An 18,576-nucleotide genomic window follows, 5' to 3' on the forward strand; every position below is an offset into this window, starting at 1 on the left:
AAGTACTTGGGTGTACAAGATTTTACTGCAGAAGAATTACAAGATGTTTTGAACAGGATCAGATGGGGCTAAAGTAATGGAATAGTGTTGAGGTTTTAATGGGTGCAGGGTTAGTCTTTTTTTCACAAAGTGTAATGAATTCATACTGTACTACAGATTAGTAGGCTGATACACAGCTAATACAGCAGGTGGCGGAATGCACTTATAACATTTGTTTGCGGACCGCCATACACCAAAGAAGAAAAAGAAGCGCTGGCGGAACAATAGCACTGCCCGGAACAGATTATTATGATCCTTGTATCAAGGGGGGGACGTTAAACCGCTGGACCATGCTTTTCTTACATGTTTTGTAATGTACAATCCAAGGGTGTGTGGCAGCTTAATTTACTTGGTGAGTTATTAACACTATAATATACCTATCGTATTGACATTGGGCAGTATCAAAGCTAAACGAGACCTCGGCGTTATGAGCAGTTACGATTTATATGTAGTTTGTAGCTACCAAAGCAACTTACCCGTATCTAGCTACATTAGCTAATGTTAGACTGCGCATGTTTACTAATGAATAGTTGTTACATAGGGAATTCTTATAAATAGTAGTTAGCTAGTATAAATTATCTCGTGTAGCTAAATTAGCGATCTAATGCTCTATCACATTGGCTGTATTGAGAATATTCTGGCCAACCATGTCTTTTTTTTTTTTTACAGCTCAATAGGTAACGTTACTGTATAGTTATGTCTTGTTAGCTAGCAGATTGTAACGGGCTAATGATGCTCCATTAGCCCTTACACGATAAGTACCGTTTGGCGTAGTACAGAATTTTCGAACAACCTTAACTTTGCGATACTATCTTCGTTCTCGATTCGGCCAAACATGTATTTTCAAAAATGTCCGTGTACAGTTGCAGGTGTTTCGTTTGAATTTAGAAAATGCTCTGTTGTTAAATATGTACTATGCAGAAATCGCTCTGCCATTTCCTGGTTGTTAAAATTCGAATAGTTTGTTTTTGACAAAACAAGTATAGTGTAGAAAATCATTGTACCATCAAACCGCTGTGAAACGTATTTTCCATAACCAACACTTTTGTATTTTCAGCTGTTTGAAGCTGGTGTTGTGCCAGTAACCGAAAGGTCACTGGTTCTAATCCCCGAGCCGACTAGGTGAAAAATCTGTCGATGTGCCCTTAAGCAAGGCACTTAACCCTAATTGCTCCTGTAAGTCGCTCTGGATAAGAGCGTCTGCTAAATGACTAAAATGTAAATGTGTACCAAACTGAAAGTTAAGAACGGGAAGTATAGAAATAATGCACATAGAACAGATCTACCGCTTCTTAGATTTACTTTCAATGAGAATGACAGATCTTTAATACACATTTCTATGTGAATATGGTTGGGTCGCCCAAAAAGTTACATATTGCAGCTTTAAAGAAATCAGTGTTTTGCTCCATGAACTAATCCAACTATGTGTAAGCCACCATCTTGTCTATTTTAAATCTTCTCTCATTGATTGAGACAGTTGAGTGTCATCATGACATGCAGCACTTTGGTGTGGACCCACCTGTCTCAATCATTGGACTAGTTTGAGTGGTAAGGTGAATGCAACAGACAGTTGATGACACAGGAGGTTGGTGGTACCTTAATTGGGGAGAACAGGCTTGTGGTAATGACTGGAAATTCATCAAACACAGGGTTTCCAGGTGTTTTATGCCATTTCATTTGTTCCGTTCAAGCCATTATTATGAGCTGTTCTCCCCTCAGCAGCCTCCTGTTGTTGATAAAAGTCGAAGAGTGAAGTCAGGGGAGGTGCAAATGCGACAGCCGAAAGTCGGACACTGATGTGCTTTTCCAACAGCAAGGCTCAGTGGACCATGGCAGTGTTGCCATTGTTTCTAAGTTGTTCTTTATAATGTCTAAATAAACTTATCACACACGCACAAACTGAAAATACAGTTGAAGTCGGAAGTTTACATACACCTTAGCCAAATACATTTCAACTCAGTTTTTCACAATTCCTGACATTTAATCCTAGTACAAATTCCTGGTCTTAGGTCAGTTAGGATCACCACTTTATTTTAAGAATGTGAAATGTCAGAATAATAGTAGAGGGAATAATTTATTTCAGCTTTTATTTCTTTCATCACATTCCCAGTGGGTCAGAAGTTTACATACACTCAATCAGTATTTGATAGCATTGCCTTTAAATTGTTGTAACTTGGGTCAAATGTTTCGGGTAGCCTTCCACAATTTTGGCCCATTACTCCTGACAGAGCTGGTGTAAGGTTTGTAGGCCTCCTTGTTCGCACACTCTTTTTAAGTTCTGCCCACACATTTTCTATGGGATTGAGGTCAGGGCTTTGTGATGGCCACTCCAATACCTTGACTTTGTTGTCCTTTTTGCCACAACTTTGGAAGAATGCTTGGGGTCATTGTCCATTTGGAAGACCCATTTGCGACCAAGCTTTAACTTCCCGACTGATGTCTTGAGATGTTGCTTCAATATATCCACATAATTTTCTTTCCTCATGATGCCATCTATTTTGTGAAGTGCACCAGTCCCTCTTGCAGCAAAGCACCCCCACAGCATGATGCTGCCACCCCCGTGCTTCGCGGTTGGGATGGTGTTCTTCGGTTTGCAAGCAACCCCCTTTTTCCTCCAAACATAACAATGGTCATTATGGCCAAACAGTTCTATTTTTGTTTCATCAGACCAGAGGACATTTCTCCAGAAAGTACGATCTTTGTCCCCATGTGCAGTTGCAAACCGTAGTCTGGCTTTTCTATGGCGGTTTTGGAGCAGTGGCTTCTTCTTTGCTGAGCGGCCTTTCACGTTATGTCGATATAGGACTCGTTTTACTGTGGATATAGATACTTTTGTACCTGTTTCCTCCAGCATCTTCACAAGGTTCTTTGCTGTTGTTCTGGGATTGATTTGCACTTTTCGCACCAAAGTACGTTCATCTCTAGGAGACAGAACGCGTCTCCTTCCTGAGCGGTATGGCGGCTGCATGGTGTTTATACTTGCGTACTATTGTTTGTACAGATGAACGTGGTACCTTCAGGCGTTTGGAAATTGCTCCCAAGGATGAACCAGACTTGTGGAGGTCTAACATTTTGTTTCTGAGGTCTTGGCTGATTTTTTTGATTTTCCCATGATGTCAAGCAAAGAGGCACTGAGTTTGAAGGTAGGCCTTGAAATACATCCACAGGGACACCTCCAATTGACTCAAATGATGTCAATTAGCCTATCAGAAGCTTCTAAAGCCATTACATAATTTTCTGGAATTTTCCTAGCTGTTTAAATGCACAGTCAACTTAGTGTATGTAAACTTCTGACCCACTGGAATTGTGATACAGTGAATGATAAGTGAAATAATCTGTCTGTAAACAATTGTTGGAAAAATTACTTGTGTCATGCACAAAGTAGATGTCCTAACCGACTTGCCAAAACTATAGTGGAGTGGTTGAAAAACGAGTTTTAATGACTCCAACGTAAGTGTATGTAAACTTCCGACTTCAACTTTGTGTGTACATTGTACAATCAATTAGTGAGAGAGAGCCTCATATTACATTAATTTGTACATATCCACTGTATACATGAAATGCGGCAGAGTTGGTTCCTGTTTGTCATGTTTTTGGTCACGTTCGCATCAACACCCTACTGATTGGTGGACAATAGAGCCTCCCACAATGCAGGCGATGGCTGCAGGATGAATGTTTATCCCCATAATGCAACACACTTTAAAGGGCCGACTTGACAAAAGTGATCCGCTCGAACGCCCAATGAGAGAAGATATAAATAGTTATACATTTACAGTGCATTCGGAAAGTATTCAGACCCCTTGACTTTTTCCACATTGTTAAGTTACAGCCTTATTCTAAAATTGATTAAATTCAATGTTTTCCTCATCAATCTACACACAATACCCCATAATGACAAAGCTAAAACAGGTTTTAGCAGGAAATTAATAAAAAAAACGAATACCTTATTTACATAAGTATTCAGACTCTTTGCTATGAGACTCGAAATTGAGCTCAGGTGCATCCTGTTTCCATTGATCATCCTTGAGATGTTGCTACAACTTGGGAGTCCACCTGTGGTAAATTCAATTGATTGGACATGATTTGGAAAGGCACACAGCTGTCTATATAAGGTCCCACAGTTGACAGTGCATGTTAGAGCAAAGACCAAGCCATGAGGTCGAAGGAATTGTCCGTAGAGCTCCGAGACAGGATTGTGTCAAGGCACAAATCTAGGGAAGGGTACCAAAACCACCAAGACTCTTCCTAGAGCTGGCCGCCTGGCCAAACTGCGCAATCGGGGGAGAAGGGCCTTGGTCAGGGAGGTGACCAAGAACCCGATGGCCACTCTTACAGAGCTCTAGAGTTCCTCTGTGGAGATGGGAGCCTTCCAGAAGGACAACCATCTCTGCAGCACTCCGCCAATCAGGCCTTTATGGTAGAGTGCCCAGACGGAAGCTACTCCTCAGTAAAAGGCACATGATTTGGAGTTTGCCAAAAGGCAACTAAAGGACTCAGACCATGAGAAACGAGATTCTCTGGTCTGATGTAATCAAGATTGAACTCTTTGGCCTGAATGCCAAGCGTCACGTCTGGGGGAAACCTGGCACCATCCCTATGGTGAAGCATGGTGGTGGTGGCAGCATCATGCCGTGGGGATGTTTTTCAGCGGCAGAGACTAGTCAGAATCGAGGGAAAGATGAACGGAGCAAAGTACAGCGAGATCCTTGATGAAAACCTGCTCCAGAGCGCTCAGGACCTCAGACTGGGGCGAAGGTTCACCTTCCGACAGGACAACAACCCTAAACACACAGCCAAGACAACGCAGGAGTGGCCCAGCCAGAGCCCGAACTTGAACCCTATCGAACATCTCTGGAGAGACCTGAAAATTGTTGTGCAGCGACGCTCCCCATCCAACCTGACAGAGCTTGAGAGGATCTGCAGAGAAGAATGGGGAAAACTCCCCAAATACAGGTGTGCCAAGCTTGTAGCGTCATACCCAGAAGACTCAACGCTGTAATCGCTGCCAAAGGTGCTTCAACAAAGTACTGAGTAAAGGGTCTAAATACTTATGTAAATGTGATATTTCCGTCTTTATTTTTAATACATTTGCAACAGTTTCTAAAAACCTGTTTTTGCTTTGTTGTTGTGGGGTATTGTGTGTAGATTGAGGGGGGGAAATGATTTAATCAATTTTAGAAAAAGGCTGTAAGGTAACAAAGTGGAAAAAGTCAAGGGATCTGAATACTTTCTGAAAACACTGTAAATGTATAAATACGCAAGATTGCAGCGTACACATTGTTGGATTACTTTATGGAGCAAATTTTTATTTTAATAACTGAGCATTTTCTAAATTCAAACAAACCACCTGCAACTGGACACGGACATTTTAGAAGATATGTTTGGGCGATTTGTGAACGAAGATAGTATCGGCAACTTAAGTTTGGTGGAAAATTCTGTGCTACGCCAAACGGTACTTATCCTGTAAGGGCTAATGGAGCATCAAATTAGCCTGTTACAATCTGCTAGCTAATGTCTTGTTAGCTAGCGAGGGGTTTTACTTTCTTGCTTTACCAAATATGTTTTATCTGTGCTTTTACCATAGTGACATGTTATTGTAGTGCAGTGAGCCGGCATTAGCTAGCTAGACTGGTTGTTATGCCTTAACACTGCTGCAGTGGTGCTGTCAGCTTAGCCCAATCTATCCCTGAACCTATCAGTTCTCAACATGAAGGTTTAGCTAGTTCAGAAACATTCAAGTCAACACATTTTATGTTGTTTTCACACCCAGATAGGAGCAGCATCTGACTGGACTGAAGCTTGAACTTATAAACCCACTGCAGTCATGCTACTCCCCATCCTTGTCCGTGAGTCCCTGTGCTGCTCTAAGAACTCTGTCTTACTGACATCCTCAAACATACAGACCTGTATCAGGGGTCTTCAGGGCAAGGGAGCCAGGGGCCTCCACAGCTATGCCCAGGGGTTCCTCTGTAGGAGGGTCCCCTCACGCCTCAACCCCCAGATACGGGGGGCCAAGAGTCGGAAGAGCCAGACCAAGCAGCAGGAGGATGAGTGGAGGAAGAGGAACAAGACGGTGCTGACGTATATCGCTGCTGCGGGGGTGGGAATGATCGGCATGTCCTACGCGGCTGTACCCCTCTACAGACTTTACTGCCAGGTAGGAGCAGAACCATATATTTTGAGAGTATGGACATTAAGGTTTCTGCATTATTCAAATAAAATCAAATCAAATCAAATTATTGGTCACATGCGCCGAATACAACAGGTGCAGACATTGCAGTGAAATGCTTACTTACAGCCCTTAACCAACAGTGCATTTATTTTAAACAAAAAAAGTAAGAATAAAACAACAACAACAAAAAAGTGTTGAGAAAAAAAGAGCAGAAGTAAAATAAAGTGACAGTAAGGAGGCTATATATACAGTAAAATAAAGTGACAGTAGGGAGGCTATATATACAGGGGGGTACCGTTGCAGAGTCAATGTGCGGGGGCACCGGCTAGTTGAGGTAGTTGAGGTAATATGTACATGTGGGTAGAGTTAAAGTGACTATGCATAAATACTTAACAGAGTAGCAGCAGCGTAAAAAGGATGGGGTGGGGGGGCAGTGCAAATAGTCCGGGTAGCCATGATTAGCTGTTCAGGAGTCTTATGGCTTGGGGGTAGAAGCTGTTGAGAAGTCTTTTGGACCTAGACTTGGCACTCCGGTACCGCTTGCCGTGCGGTAGCAGAGAGAACAGTCTATGACTAGGGTGGCTGGAGTCTTTGACAATTTTGAGGGCCTTCCTCTGACACCGCCTGGTATAGAGGTCCTGGATGGCAGGGAGCTTTGCCCCAGTGATGTACTGGGCCTCGAGACTTCCTTGGTATTTGATTTTGTGCACCAGCTGTTGTTTACAAATATACAGAGACCGCCACCCCTTGTCTTACCAGAGTCTGCAGTTCTGTCCTGTCGATGTAGCGTATAGCCCGCTAGCTGAATGTTATCATTGTTGTCGTTCAGCCACGACTCCGTGAAACATAAGATATTACAGTTTTTAATGTCCCGTTGGTAGGATAACCGTAATCTTAAATCGTCAATTTTATTCTCAAAAGATTGAACGTTGGCTAATAGGATTGATGGGAGAGGCATCAATTATGTATTTACATGACACAACACTGTAATTCAAAATGGCATCCATGTTAAAATAGATGGCTCTGGGACGGGTAGGAGAGCAGAGAGAGAGCTACAATGTTTGATACAGTAGTACTGCCACTTGAAGATTTCTAATGTATTATTTGAGATTTTGTTTGTGGAGGTAGATATACAGTGGGGAGAACAAGTATTTGATACACTGCCGATTTTGCAGGTTTTCCTACTTACAAAGCATGTAGAGGTCTGTAATTTTTATTACATTTACGTCATTTAGCAGACGCTCTTATCCAGAGCGACTTACAAATAGGTGCATTCACCTTATAGCCAGTGGGATAACCACTTTACAATTTTTTTTTGTTTTTTTTGGAGGGGTGGGTTGGAGTAAAGGGGGGGGGGGGGGGGGTAGAAGGATTACTTTATCCTATCCCAGGTATTCCTTAAAGAGGTGGGGTTAATCATAGGTACACTTCAACTGTGAGAAACTTAATCTAAAACAAAAATCCAGAAAATCACATTGTATGATTTTTAAGTAATTAATTTCCATTTTATTGCATGACATAAGTATTTGATCACCTACCAATCAGTAAGAATTCCGGCTCTCACAGACCTGTTAGTTTTTCTTTAAGAAGCCCTCCTGTTCTCCACCCATTACCTGTATTAACTGCACCTGTTTGAACTCGTTACCTGTATAAAAGACACCTGTCCACACACTCAATCAAACAGACTCCAACCTCTCCACAATGGCCAAGACCAGAGAGCTGTGTAAGGACATCAGGGATACAATTGTAGACCTGCACAAGGCTGGGATGGGCTACAGGACAAAAGGCAAGCATCTTGGGGAGAAGGCAACAACTGTTGGCGCAATTATTAGAAAATGGAAGAAGTTCAAGATGATGGTCAATCACCCTCGGTCTGGGGCTCCATGCAAGATCCCACCTCGTGGGGCATCAATGATCATGAGGAAGGTGAGGGATCAGCCCAGAACTACACGGCAGGACCTGGTCAATGACCTGAAGAGAGCTGGGACCAAGTCTCAAAGAAAACCATTAGTAACACACTACGCCGTGATGGATTAAAATCCTGCAGCGCACGCAAGGTCCCCCTGCTCAAGCCAGTGCATGTCCAGGCCCGTCTGAAGTTTGCCAATGACCATCTGGATGATCCAGAGGAGGAATGGGAGAAGGTCATGTGGTCTGATGAGACAAAAATAGAGCTTTTTGGTCTAAACTCCACTCGCCGTGTTTGGCGGAAGAAGAAGGATGAGTACAACCCCAAGAACACCATCCCAACCGTGAAGCATGGAGGTGGAAACATCATTCTTTGGGGATGCTTTTCTGCAAAGGGGACAGGACGACTGCACCGTATTGAGGGGAGGATGGATGGGGCCATGTATCGCGAGATCTTGGCCAACAACCTCCTTCCCTCAGTAAGAGCATTGAAGATGGGTCGTGGCTGGGTCTTCCAGCATGACAACGACCCGAAACACACAGCCAGGGCAACTAAGGAGTGGCTCCGTAAGAAGCATCTCAAGGTCCTGGAGTGGCCTAGCCAGTCTCCAGACCTGAACCCAATAGAAAATCTTTGGAGGGAGCTTAAAGTCCGTATTGCCCAGCGACAGCCCCGAAACCTGAAGGATCTGGAGAAGGTCTGTATGGAGGAGTGGGCCAAAATCCCTGCTGCAGTGTGTGCAAACCTGGTCAAGACCTACAGGAAACGTATGATCTCTGTAATTGCAAACAAAGGTTTCTGTACCAAATATTAAGTTCTGCTTTTCTGATGTATCAAATACTTATGTCATGCAATAAAATGCAAATTAATTACTTAAAAATCATACAGTGTGAAGTGTACCTATGATAAAAATTACAGACCTCTACATGCTTTGTAAGTAGGAAAACATGCCAAAATCGGCAGTGTATCAAATACTTGTTCTCCCCACTGTAGTAGCACATCACAAATTGTTGGTTTGCTTACCAGTCATTATAGAAGCCTTCACAAAATCTGGAGCTGTATTACAAGAAGACCTGAAAATAGTGGGTGAAAGATGGATGGATTTATTGTATAGCTGGGTGTCTCGTCTGTTGTCCCCTCTAGGCGTCCGGTCTGGGTGGGGCGGCGGTGGCAGGTCACGATGCAGAGCAGGTGGAGACGATGAAGCCAGTGAAGGACCGCATCATCAAGATCACCTTCAACGCTGACACACATGCCAGCATGCAGTGGAACTTTCGCCCACAGCAGTCTGAGATATACGTAAGACATGCTTAATACATGATGCTCTCGTTCTCTTTCTCTGTCTGTCTTTCCATCCTCCTTTCTGTGTCTGTCCCTCTCCATGTCTCTTGTCTTTCCCTCTCTTTCTCCCACTCTCTATACACCCAGTGAAGAAAAAGGATACATTAGAAGACAATGTGTGACATTAAAACCATTACTTTTAGCAGCAACCAAATCTTTATTGTGTGTGTTGTTACAATATAGGTATCTTATTGTGTGTTTTAGTTATCTTATTATTATTATTATTATTATTATTATTATGTTTTTTGAACAGGGACAATGAACAACAATACATAACTGTCAGTACACTTGAGAAAAGATGCATTGTACCAGCTAATTTCCGTCGGCAGTCCCCGGGCAGGTGAACATATAAACAAGAAAAAATCAGACATAAAAAAGTATTATACAAAAAGAGGTCAGGACATACAGATATGTTTCCACAATGAAATCAAGACATTGGTCACAAGTATGTGTGTGTTGTTACAATAGAGATATTTTATTGTGTATGTGTGTGTTACAATAGAGGTATCTTATTGCGCATGTTGTGTTACGATACAGGTGGTTCCAGGAGAGACTGCCCTGGCCTTCTACAGAGCCAAGAACCCCACAGACAAACCTGTTATTGGGATCTCCACCTACAACGTAGTGCCCTTTGAGGCTGGACAGTACTTCAACAAGATACAGGTACTAATGAACATGTAGTCAATGCCATGTGTACCAAACTGTTGATGTAATGTGCCATTCTGTTAAAACCTCTTAAGGATCTGATTATTTTTTTCAATTTTCGCCTAAAATGACATACCCAAATCTAACTGCCTGTAGCTCAGGACCTGAAGCAAGGATAAGCATATTCTTGATATCATTTGAAAGGAAACACTTTGAAGTTTGTGGAAATGTGAAACTAATGTAGGAGAATAACACATTAGATCTGGTAAAAGATAATACAAATAAAAAAACATGCGTTTTTTGTTTTTTTGTATCAGCTTTGAAATGCAAGAGAAAGGCCAGACGGTGATATAGGAATATAGGTGTAATTTAGAGTTTGTCCACAAGATGGCAGAATTGTGTGTGCAAAGTTTCAGACTGATCCAGTGAAGGATTACATCACTACCCAATATTTTGTATCAAGTTTATTAGGAGTTTTCTGAAATGTTCCCAATTGGTCAATTTATGCATTTTCAAGTACATAACTATAGAGAACATACAATAATGCTATGGTAATAAAACATTTAAGTTTACACTGAGTCCCGTGTAGCTCAGTTGGTAGAGCATGGCATTTGCAACGCCAGGGTTGTGGGTTCGTTTCCCACGGGGGACCAGTATGAAGGAAAAAAATAATTATGCACTCACTAACTGTAAGTCGCTCTGGATAAGTGCGTCTGCTAAATGACTAAAATATAAATGTACACACTCCCAGGAATGTCATAAATGATGGATCATTAGCTTCCCTACAGAAAATACACTAACCTTCACACATCTAGATTTACATTTACATCATTTAGCAGACGCTCATCCAGAGCGACTTACAAATTGGTGCATTCAACTTATGATAGCCAGCGGGACAACCACTTTTATTTTGTTATTTTTTGGGGGGTGTGGGAGGGGGGGGGGGGTAGAAGGATTACTTTATACTATTCCAGGTATTCCTTAAAGAGGTAGGGTTTCAAGTGTCTCCGGAAGGTGGTCAGTGACTCCGCTGTCCTGGCGTCGTGGGGGAGCTTGTTCCACCATTGGGGTGCAGCAGCAAATAGCTTTGACTGGGCTGAGCGGGAACTGTGCTTCCTTAGAGGTAGGGGAGCTAGCAGGCCAGAGGTGGATGAACGTAGTGCCCTCGTTTGGGTGTAGGGTCTGATCAGAGCCTGAAGATAAGGAGGTGCCGTTCCCCTCACAGCTCCGTAGGCAAGCACCATGGTCTTGTAGTAGATGCGAGCCTCAACTGGAAGCCAGTGGAGTGTGCGGAGGAGCGGGGTGACGTGAGAGAACTTGGGAAGGTCGAACACCAGACGGGCTGCAGCGTTCTGGATAAGTTGTAGGGGTTTAATGGCACAGGCAGGGAGCCCAGCCAAAAGCGAGTTGCAGTAATCCAGACGGGAGATGACAAGTGCCTGGATTAGGACCTGTGCCGCTTTCTGTGTAAGGTAGGTTCGTACTCTGCGAATGTTGTAGAGCATGAATCTGCAGGATCAGGTCACCGCTTTGATGTTAGCGGAGAACGACAGGGTGTTGTCCAGGGTCACGCCAAGGTTCTTTGCACTCTGGGAGGAGGACACAATGGAGTTGTCAACCGTGATGGCGAGATCATGGAGCGGGCAGTCCTTCCCCGGGAGGAAGAGCAGCTCCGTCTTGCTGAGGTTCAGCTTGAGGTGGTGATCCGACATCCACATATGTCTGCCAGATATGCAGAGATGCGATTCGCCACCTGGTTATCAGAAGGGGGAAAGGAGAAAATTAATTGTGTGTCGTCTGCGTAGCAATGATAGGAGAGACCATGTGAGGATATGACAGAGCCAAGTGACTTGGTGTATAGAGAGAATAGGAGAGGGCCTAGAACTGAGCCCTGGGGGACACCAGTGGTGAGAGCACGTGGTGCGGAGACAGATTCTCGCCACGCCACCTGGTAGGAGCGACCTGTCAGGTAGGACGCAATCCAAGAGTGAGCAGCGCCGGAGATGCCCAACTCGGAGAGGGTGGAGAGGAGGATCTGATGGTTCACAGTATCAAAGGCAGCGGATAGGTCTAGAAGGATAAGAGCAGAGGAGAGAGAGTTAGCTTTAGCAGTGCGGAGAGCCTCCGTGACACAGAAGAGCAGTCTCAGTTGAATGACCAGTCTTGAAACCTGACTGGTTTGGATCAAGAAGGTCATTCTGAGAGAGATAGCAGGAGAGTTGGCTAGAGACGGCACGCTCAAGAGTTTTGGAGAGAAAAGAAAGAAGGGATACTGGTCTGTAGTTGTTGACATTGGAGGGATCGAGTGTAGGTTTTTTGAAGAGGGGTGCAACTCTCGCTCTCTTGAAGACGGAAGGAACATGGCCAGCGGTCAAGGATGAGTTGATGAGCGAGGTGAGGTAATGGAGAAGGTCTCCGGAAATGGTCTGGAGAAGAGAGGAGGGGATAGGGTCAAGCTGTCAGGTTGTTGGGCGGCCGGCCGTCACAAGTCGCAAGATTTCATCTGGAGAGAGAGGGGAGAAAGAAGTCAAAGCATAGGGTAGGGCAGTGTGAGCAGGACCAGCGGTGTCATTTGACTTAATACATGAGGATTGGATGTCGTCAACCTTCTTTTCAAAATGGTTGACGAAGTCATCCACAGAGAGGGAGGAGGGAGGGGGAGGGGGAGGAGGAGGAGGATTCAGCAGGGAGGAGAATGTGGCAAAGAGCTTCCTAGGGTTAGAGGCAGAGGCTTGAAATTTAGAGTGGTAGAAAGTGGCTTTAGCAGCGGAAACCGAGGAAGAGAATGTAGAGAGGAGGGAGTGAAAAGATGAAGGGTCCGTATGGAGACTAGTTTTCCTCCATTTCCGCTCGGCTGCCCGGAGCCCTCTTCTGTGAGCTCGCAATGAGTCGTCAAGCCACGGAGCAGGATGGGAAGACCGACCCGGCCGGGAGGATAGGGGACATAGAGAGTCAAAAAATGCAGAGAGGAGGGTTGAGGAGGCAGAATCAGGAGATCGGAGGGAGAAGGATTTAGCAGAGGGAAGAGATGATAGGATGGAAGAGAAGAGAGTAGCGGGAGAGAGCGAAGGTTGCGACGGCACATTACCATCTGAGTAGGGGCAGAGTGAGTAGTGTTGGAGGAGAGCGAGAGAGAAAAGGATACAAAGTAGTGGTCGGAGACTTGGAGGGGAGTTGCAGTGAGATTAGTAGAAGAACAGCATCTAGTAAAGATGAGGTCAAGCGTATTGCCTGCCTTGTGAGTAGGGGGTACGGTGAGAGGGTGAGGTCAAAAGAGGAAAGGAGTGGAAAGAAGGAGGCAGAGAGAAATGAGTCAAAGGCAGACGTAGGGAGGTTAAAGTCACCCAGAACTGTGAGGGGTGAGCCATCCTCAGGAAATGAACTTATCAAGCTCATTGATGAACTCTCCAAGGGAACCTGGAGGGCGATAAATGACAAGGATGTTAAGCTTGAATGGGCTAGTGACTGTGACAGCATGGAATTCAAATGAGAAGATAGACAGATGGGTCAGGGGAAAAAGAGAGAATGTCCACTTGGGAGAGATGAGGATTCCTGTGCCAACGCCGCGCTGACCAGATGCTCTCAGGGTATGCGAGAACACATGGTCAGACGAGGAAAGAGCAGTAGGAGTAGCAGTGTTTTCTGTGGTAATCCATGTTTCCGTCAGCGCCAAGAAGTCGAGGGACTGGAGGGTAGCATAGGCTGAGATTAACTCTGCCTTGTTGGCCGCAGAACAGCAGTTCCAGAGGCTGCCAGAGACCTGGAACTCCACGTGGGTCGTGCAGCAGCGACCACCAGATTAGAGTGGCAACAGCCACGTGGTGTGAAGCGTTTGTATGGCCTGTGCAGAGAGGAGAGAACAGGGATAGACAGACACATAGTTGACAGGCTACAGAAAAAGGCTACAATAATGCAAAGGAGATCGGAATGAAATTAACTAAACATCTGGGAAAGCGAGAGAACGGGGCCTCCCTCACTTACGTTTCACTGAAACGCTCAAATATAACTCTCCCAACTTCCACTTTAGAAATTATAATTGTTGTAAACTACAGCGGTTCAATGTTTTCTAGGAATAGACTCTAACTTAGTTTATTCAGCTAGCTAACTTGGTACAGTATTCTTCCGTGAAAACCGTCCAGGGCACCGAATCCTATGACGCTATAGCCAACTAGCATGCCAGCCTCCAATAACACGGTTTAGCACCAATACTCAGTTACAACAAACCACTAGTGTGTTAACACGCCAAGCAGATCATTTGTGTCCGTGTCTAACGTTGTGTAAAGTTTTGGGTTAGTTTTGACAGTTTGAGTGAGTACGTCGTCAACTTATTCAACCAGTTAGGGGGGGTGGAGCCAGAGACAGCAGGGGTTCAAACTGTAGAACCCAGTTCCTACATTTGAATATAAAAATGGATTTTATCAAACAAAACTATGCTACATTTTATCTCTGGGTCCCTCAGGATGACAAATCAGAGCATGATTACTGAATATAAGTACATTATTTACCTTCAGAGGTGAATGTATCAAACCAGTTGCTGTGACAAGTGTTTTGTTGTTGTGCACTATCCTCAAACAATAGCATGGTATTTTTTTGCTGTAATAGCTACTGTAAAGTTGGCTGTTGTTTACAACGCCATTCTAGTCACATATCGCATATTGAGCAGCAACCGTCCCGGTATCCTGTATTAAGAGGGACCAAATTAATATGCAGGACCAATGTGTGTTGAGTTGCCTTATGACATTGTTTGACAGAGTCACTACATTCTACATTTGAGTCATTTAGCAGACTGTCTTATCCAAAGCGACTTAAAGGAGCAATTGGGCTTAAGTGCCTTGCTCAAGGGCACATCAACAGATTTTTCACCTCATCTGCTTGGGGATTCGAACCAGTGACCTTTCAGTTACTGGCCCAATGCTTTTAACCACTAGGCTACCTGCCGCCACTACTAGGACTATTTGCTCTAAATTACTTATTTGGATGAAGAAATGTTCTTTTAAGTAAAGTATCTTCTCACTCACTTGTCTGTCATGAAAAATATCAGTTAACTCAGTCTGTCAGGCATTGAGAAGCCTTGCATTGCCAGACATCACACTGTAAATGGCTGGGGGCAAGGCTAGACATTGAGAAGCCTTGCATTGCCAGACATCACAATGTGAAAGGCTGGGGGCAAGGCCAGACGTTGACATGCATATTGAGCCTGTGTCTGATTTTTACACACTTGTCTTGAGTCATTATCTCCAATGACAATCAAACGTCAGGCTGGCTGAACTATATTGAATTCACTAAATGTAAAATTCAACGCAAGAACAAACTTGCATGTTTTTGCGTGTGAATCTCTTCATTGATCTTCAGTCTGCAATACTTTTTCCTCGGTAAGCACTGCAGCTCACATCAGTGTTGTAGTACTCGAGACCGGTCTCGCTTTAGGTGGTCTCAGACACAACACTGGCTCACATACAGCTTCATCTACATTATTTACCTTGGTGTGGGGACTCCTGACTAAAATTGAATCTCAGATATTTACCTCCATATTGAGTCTGTCTCTCTGATGTTTTAAAACGCGTATCTCTTCTCCCCTCCCAGTGTTTCTGTTTTGAGGAGCAGCGGTTGAACCCTAAAGAGGAAGTGGACATGCCCGTGTTCTTTTACATCGACCCTGAGTTTGACGAGGACCCGCGAATGGCCCGTGTCGACACCATTACCCTCTCATACACCTTCTTCGAAGCCAAGGAGGGACAGAAACTACACCTCCCCGGATACAGTCCGATTTCCCTACACAGCTGAAGATTGGCCTCATCGTGTCAGCCATTTAAAAATACTATTTACTGTTCTCCTCAGAGCTGCTGAGTTAGTCCAATATATATATATATATATATACAGGCATTCAATCCATAGATTGGATTTATTGCTGAGACACATTTCATCACTACAGGATGTTTCACAAAAGGTTACGGTGTGTGTAATACACACCGATGACTGCTGTAATATCAGTCATCCATCCCTGAATCAGAGAATGCAAAGATAATATACGAAAATGATAATGTACAGAGAAGAGGTTGTGAAAAAATGTGATGAATAGTTAACTTATCAAGTGTCTAAGACTGTACAGTGTTCTTCAATCAAATAAATAATGATTAATGAGCTTTGTTGTAGTGAGGACTAATCAGACGGTTCTATTTTCCCCATTTAAAGGTACATTTATCCATCTGAACCATGTGAAAGCCTTTTGCGTGTTTGTATTGCTGTAATTTCACCACTAGAGGGCATCACTAATTCTGGAAGCGTATATCTGCCGAATGATACATCAATATCACGTTTGCCATTTATTTTCCCAGTTACGTGCACATAATCTGACAATTCAAATACAAAAATTCATTGTTTTCTGAAAATGTCCCCACAATCTCTAAAGTGTTCCCTTTCAATTGCTACCATGGTTATGCTTATTCTTTCTTTTAGAAACATTTCAATTTGGGCCTGTCCATATAATAACAATTTACTACATTTGTAAAGTGCTTTTCATTATACAAGAATAATCTGTGTATAAAAAAAAAAAAACATTATATATATATATATATACAGTATCTCACAAAAGTGAGTACACCCCTCACATTTTTGTAAATATTTGAGTATATCTTTTTATGTGACAACACTGAAGAAATGACATTTTGCTACAATGTAAAGTAGTGAGTGTACAGCTTGTATAACAGTGTACATTTGCTGTCCCCTCAATAACAACACACAGCCATTAATGTCTAAACCGCTGGCAACAAAACATTAGAACAGCGCCGGAGAAGATGGCTGCCGTTTTACAGCCCTCTAACCAATTGTACTATTATGTGTGTTTTTCCGCGTTATTTGTTATTTATTTTGTACATAATGTTTCTGCCATCGTCTCTTATAACCAAAAAGAGCTTCTGGATATCAGGACAGCGATTACTCACCTCGTATTGGACGAAGATTTTTTCTTCAACGAGGCGGCCGCGAAGGATATCATACAGACACCCGACAAGGCCCAAATCCCCGTCATTCGCGTGAGGAAGAGACGGAGATATCGTGGAAGTAGATCGGGGTGCCTTGTAAGGATCTGACGGCGAGCGAGTAAACTGCCACTTCCATCAATCCTATTAGCCAACATTCAATCATTTGAAAATAAATTGGATGACCTAAGATTACGGTTATCCTACCAACGGGACATTAAAAACTGTAATATCTTATGTTTCACCGAGTCGTGGCTGAACGACAACATGGATAACGTACAGCTAGCGGGCTATACGCTACATCGGCAGGATAGAACGGCTGACTCCGGTAAGACAAGGGGTGGCGGTCTGTGTATATTTGTAAACAACAGCTGGTGCACAAAATCAAATACTGAGGAAGTCTCGAGGTTTTGCTCGCCTGAGGTAGAGTATCTTATGATAAGCTGTAGACCACACTATTTACCAAGAGAGTTTTCATCTATATTTTTCATAGCTGTCTATTTACCACCACAAACCAATGCTGGCATTAAGATTGCACTGAATGAGTTGTACAAGGCCATAAATCAACAGGAAAACGCTCATCCAGATGCAGCGCTCCTGGTGGCCGGGGACTTTAATGCAGGGAAACTTAAATCCATTCTACCTAATTTCTACCAGCATGTTAAATGTGCAACCAGAGGAAAAAAAACTCTAGACCACCTTTACTCCACACAGAGACGCATACAAAGCTCTCCCTCGCCCTCCATTTGGCAAATCTGACCATAACTCTATCCTCCTGATTCCTGCTTATAAGCAAAAACTAAAGCAGGAAGCACCAGTGACTCGGTTAATAAAAAAGTGGTCAGATGACGCAGATGCTAAGCTACAGGACTGTTTTGCTAGCACAGACTGGAACATGTTCCGGGATTCTTCAGACAGCATTGAGGAGTACACCACATCAGTCACTGGCTTCATCAATAAGTGCATCGATGATGTCGTCCCCACAGTGACCGTATGTACATAACCCAACCAGAAGCCATGGATTACAGGAAACATCCGCACTGAGCTAAAGGGTAGAGCTGCCGCTTTCAAGGAACGGGACTCTAACCCGGACGCTTATAAGAAATCCCGCTATGCCCTCCGACGAACCATCAAACAGGCAAAGAGTCAATACAGGACTAAGATTGAATCGTACTACACTGGCTCTGACGCTCGTCGGATGTGGCAGGGCTTGAAAACTTACAGACTACAAAGGGAAGCACAGCCGCGAGCTGCCCAGTGACGCAAGCCTACCAGACGAGCTAAACCACTTCTATGCTCGCTTCGAGGCAAGCAACACTGAAGCATGCATGAGAGCACCAGCTGTTCCGGATGACTATGTGATCACGCTCTCCGTAGCCGATGTGAGTAAGACTTTTAAGCAGGTCAACATTCACAAGGCCGCAGGGCCAGACGGATTACCAGGACGTGTACTCCGAGCATGTGCTGACCAACTGGCAAGTGTCTTCACTGAC

The 18,576-nt window shown here is 43.9% G+C and overlaps 1 protein-coding gene across 1 annotated transcript; it reads left to right on the forward strand.

Annotated features, from left to right (window-relative positions):
* Positions 1-312: 312 nt before the first annotated feature.
* cox11 (cytochrome c oxidase assembly homolog 11 (yeast)) lies at positions 313-16,248 on the forward strand. The gene is made up of 5 exons (XM_084163649.1): positions 313-391; positions 5,810-6,196; positions 9,264-9,419; positions 9,999-10,124; positions 15,690-16,248. Exons 2-5 carry the CDS (start codon positions 5,864-5,866, stop codon positions 15,888-15,890), a joined length of 816 nt encoding a protein of 271 aa, XP_084019775.1. The 5' UTR covers positions 313-391; positions 5,810-5,863; the 3' UTR covers positions 15,891-16,248.
* Positions 16,249-18,576: the final 2,328 nt, after the last annotated feature.

The sequence above is a fragment of the Coregonus lavaretus genome, assembly GCF_964263955.1.
Source record: "Coregonus lavaretus genome assembly, chromosome: 1".
In the NCBI taxonomy this organism is placed as follows: Eukaryota; Metazoa; Chordata; class Actinopteri; order Salmoniformes; family Salmonidae; genus Coregonus; species Coregonus lavaretus.

What these genes read in the sequence shown, in the direction of transcription:
- cox11 (XM_084163649.1), top strand. Translation starts at nt 5,864, where the DNA reads ATGCTACTCCCCATCCTTGTCCGTGAGTCCCTGTGCTGCTCTAAGAAC. An exon ending in TCTACAGACTTTACTGCCAG is followed by an intron (nt 6,197 to 9,263) that starts GTAGGAGCAGAA and finishes TGTCCCCTCTAG; the next exon opens with GCGTCCGGTCTGGGTGGGGC. An exon ending in CACAGCAGTCTGAGATATAC is followed by an intron (nt 9,420 to 9,998) that starts GTAAGACATGCT and finishes GTTACGATACAG; the next exon opens with GTGGTTCCAGGAGAGACTGC.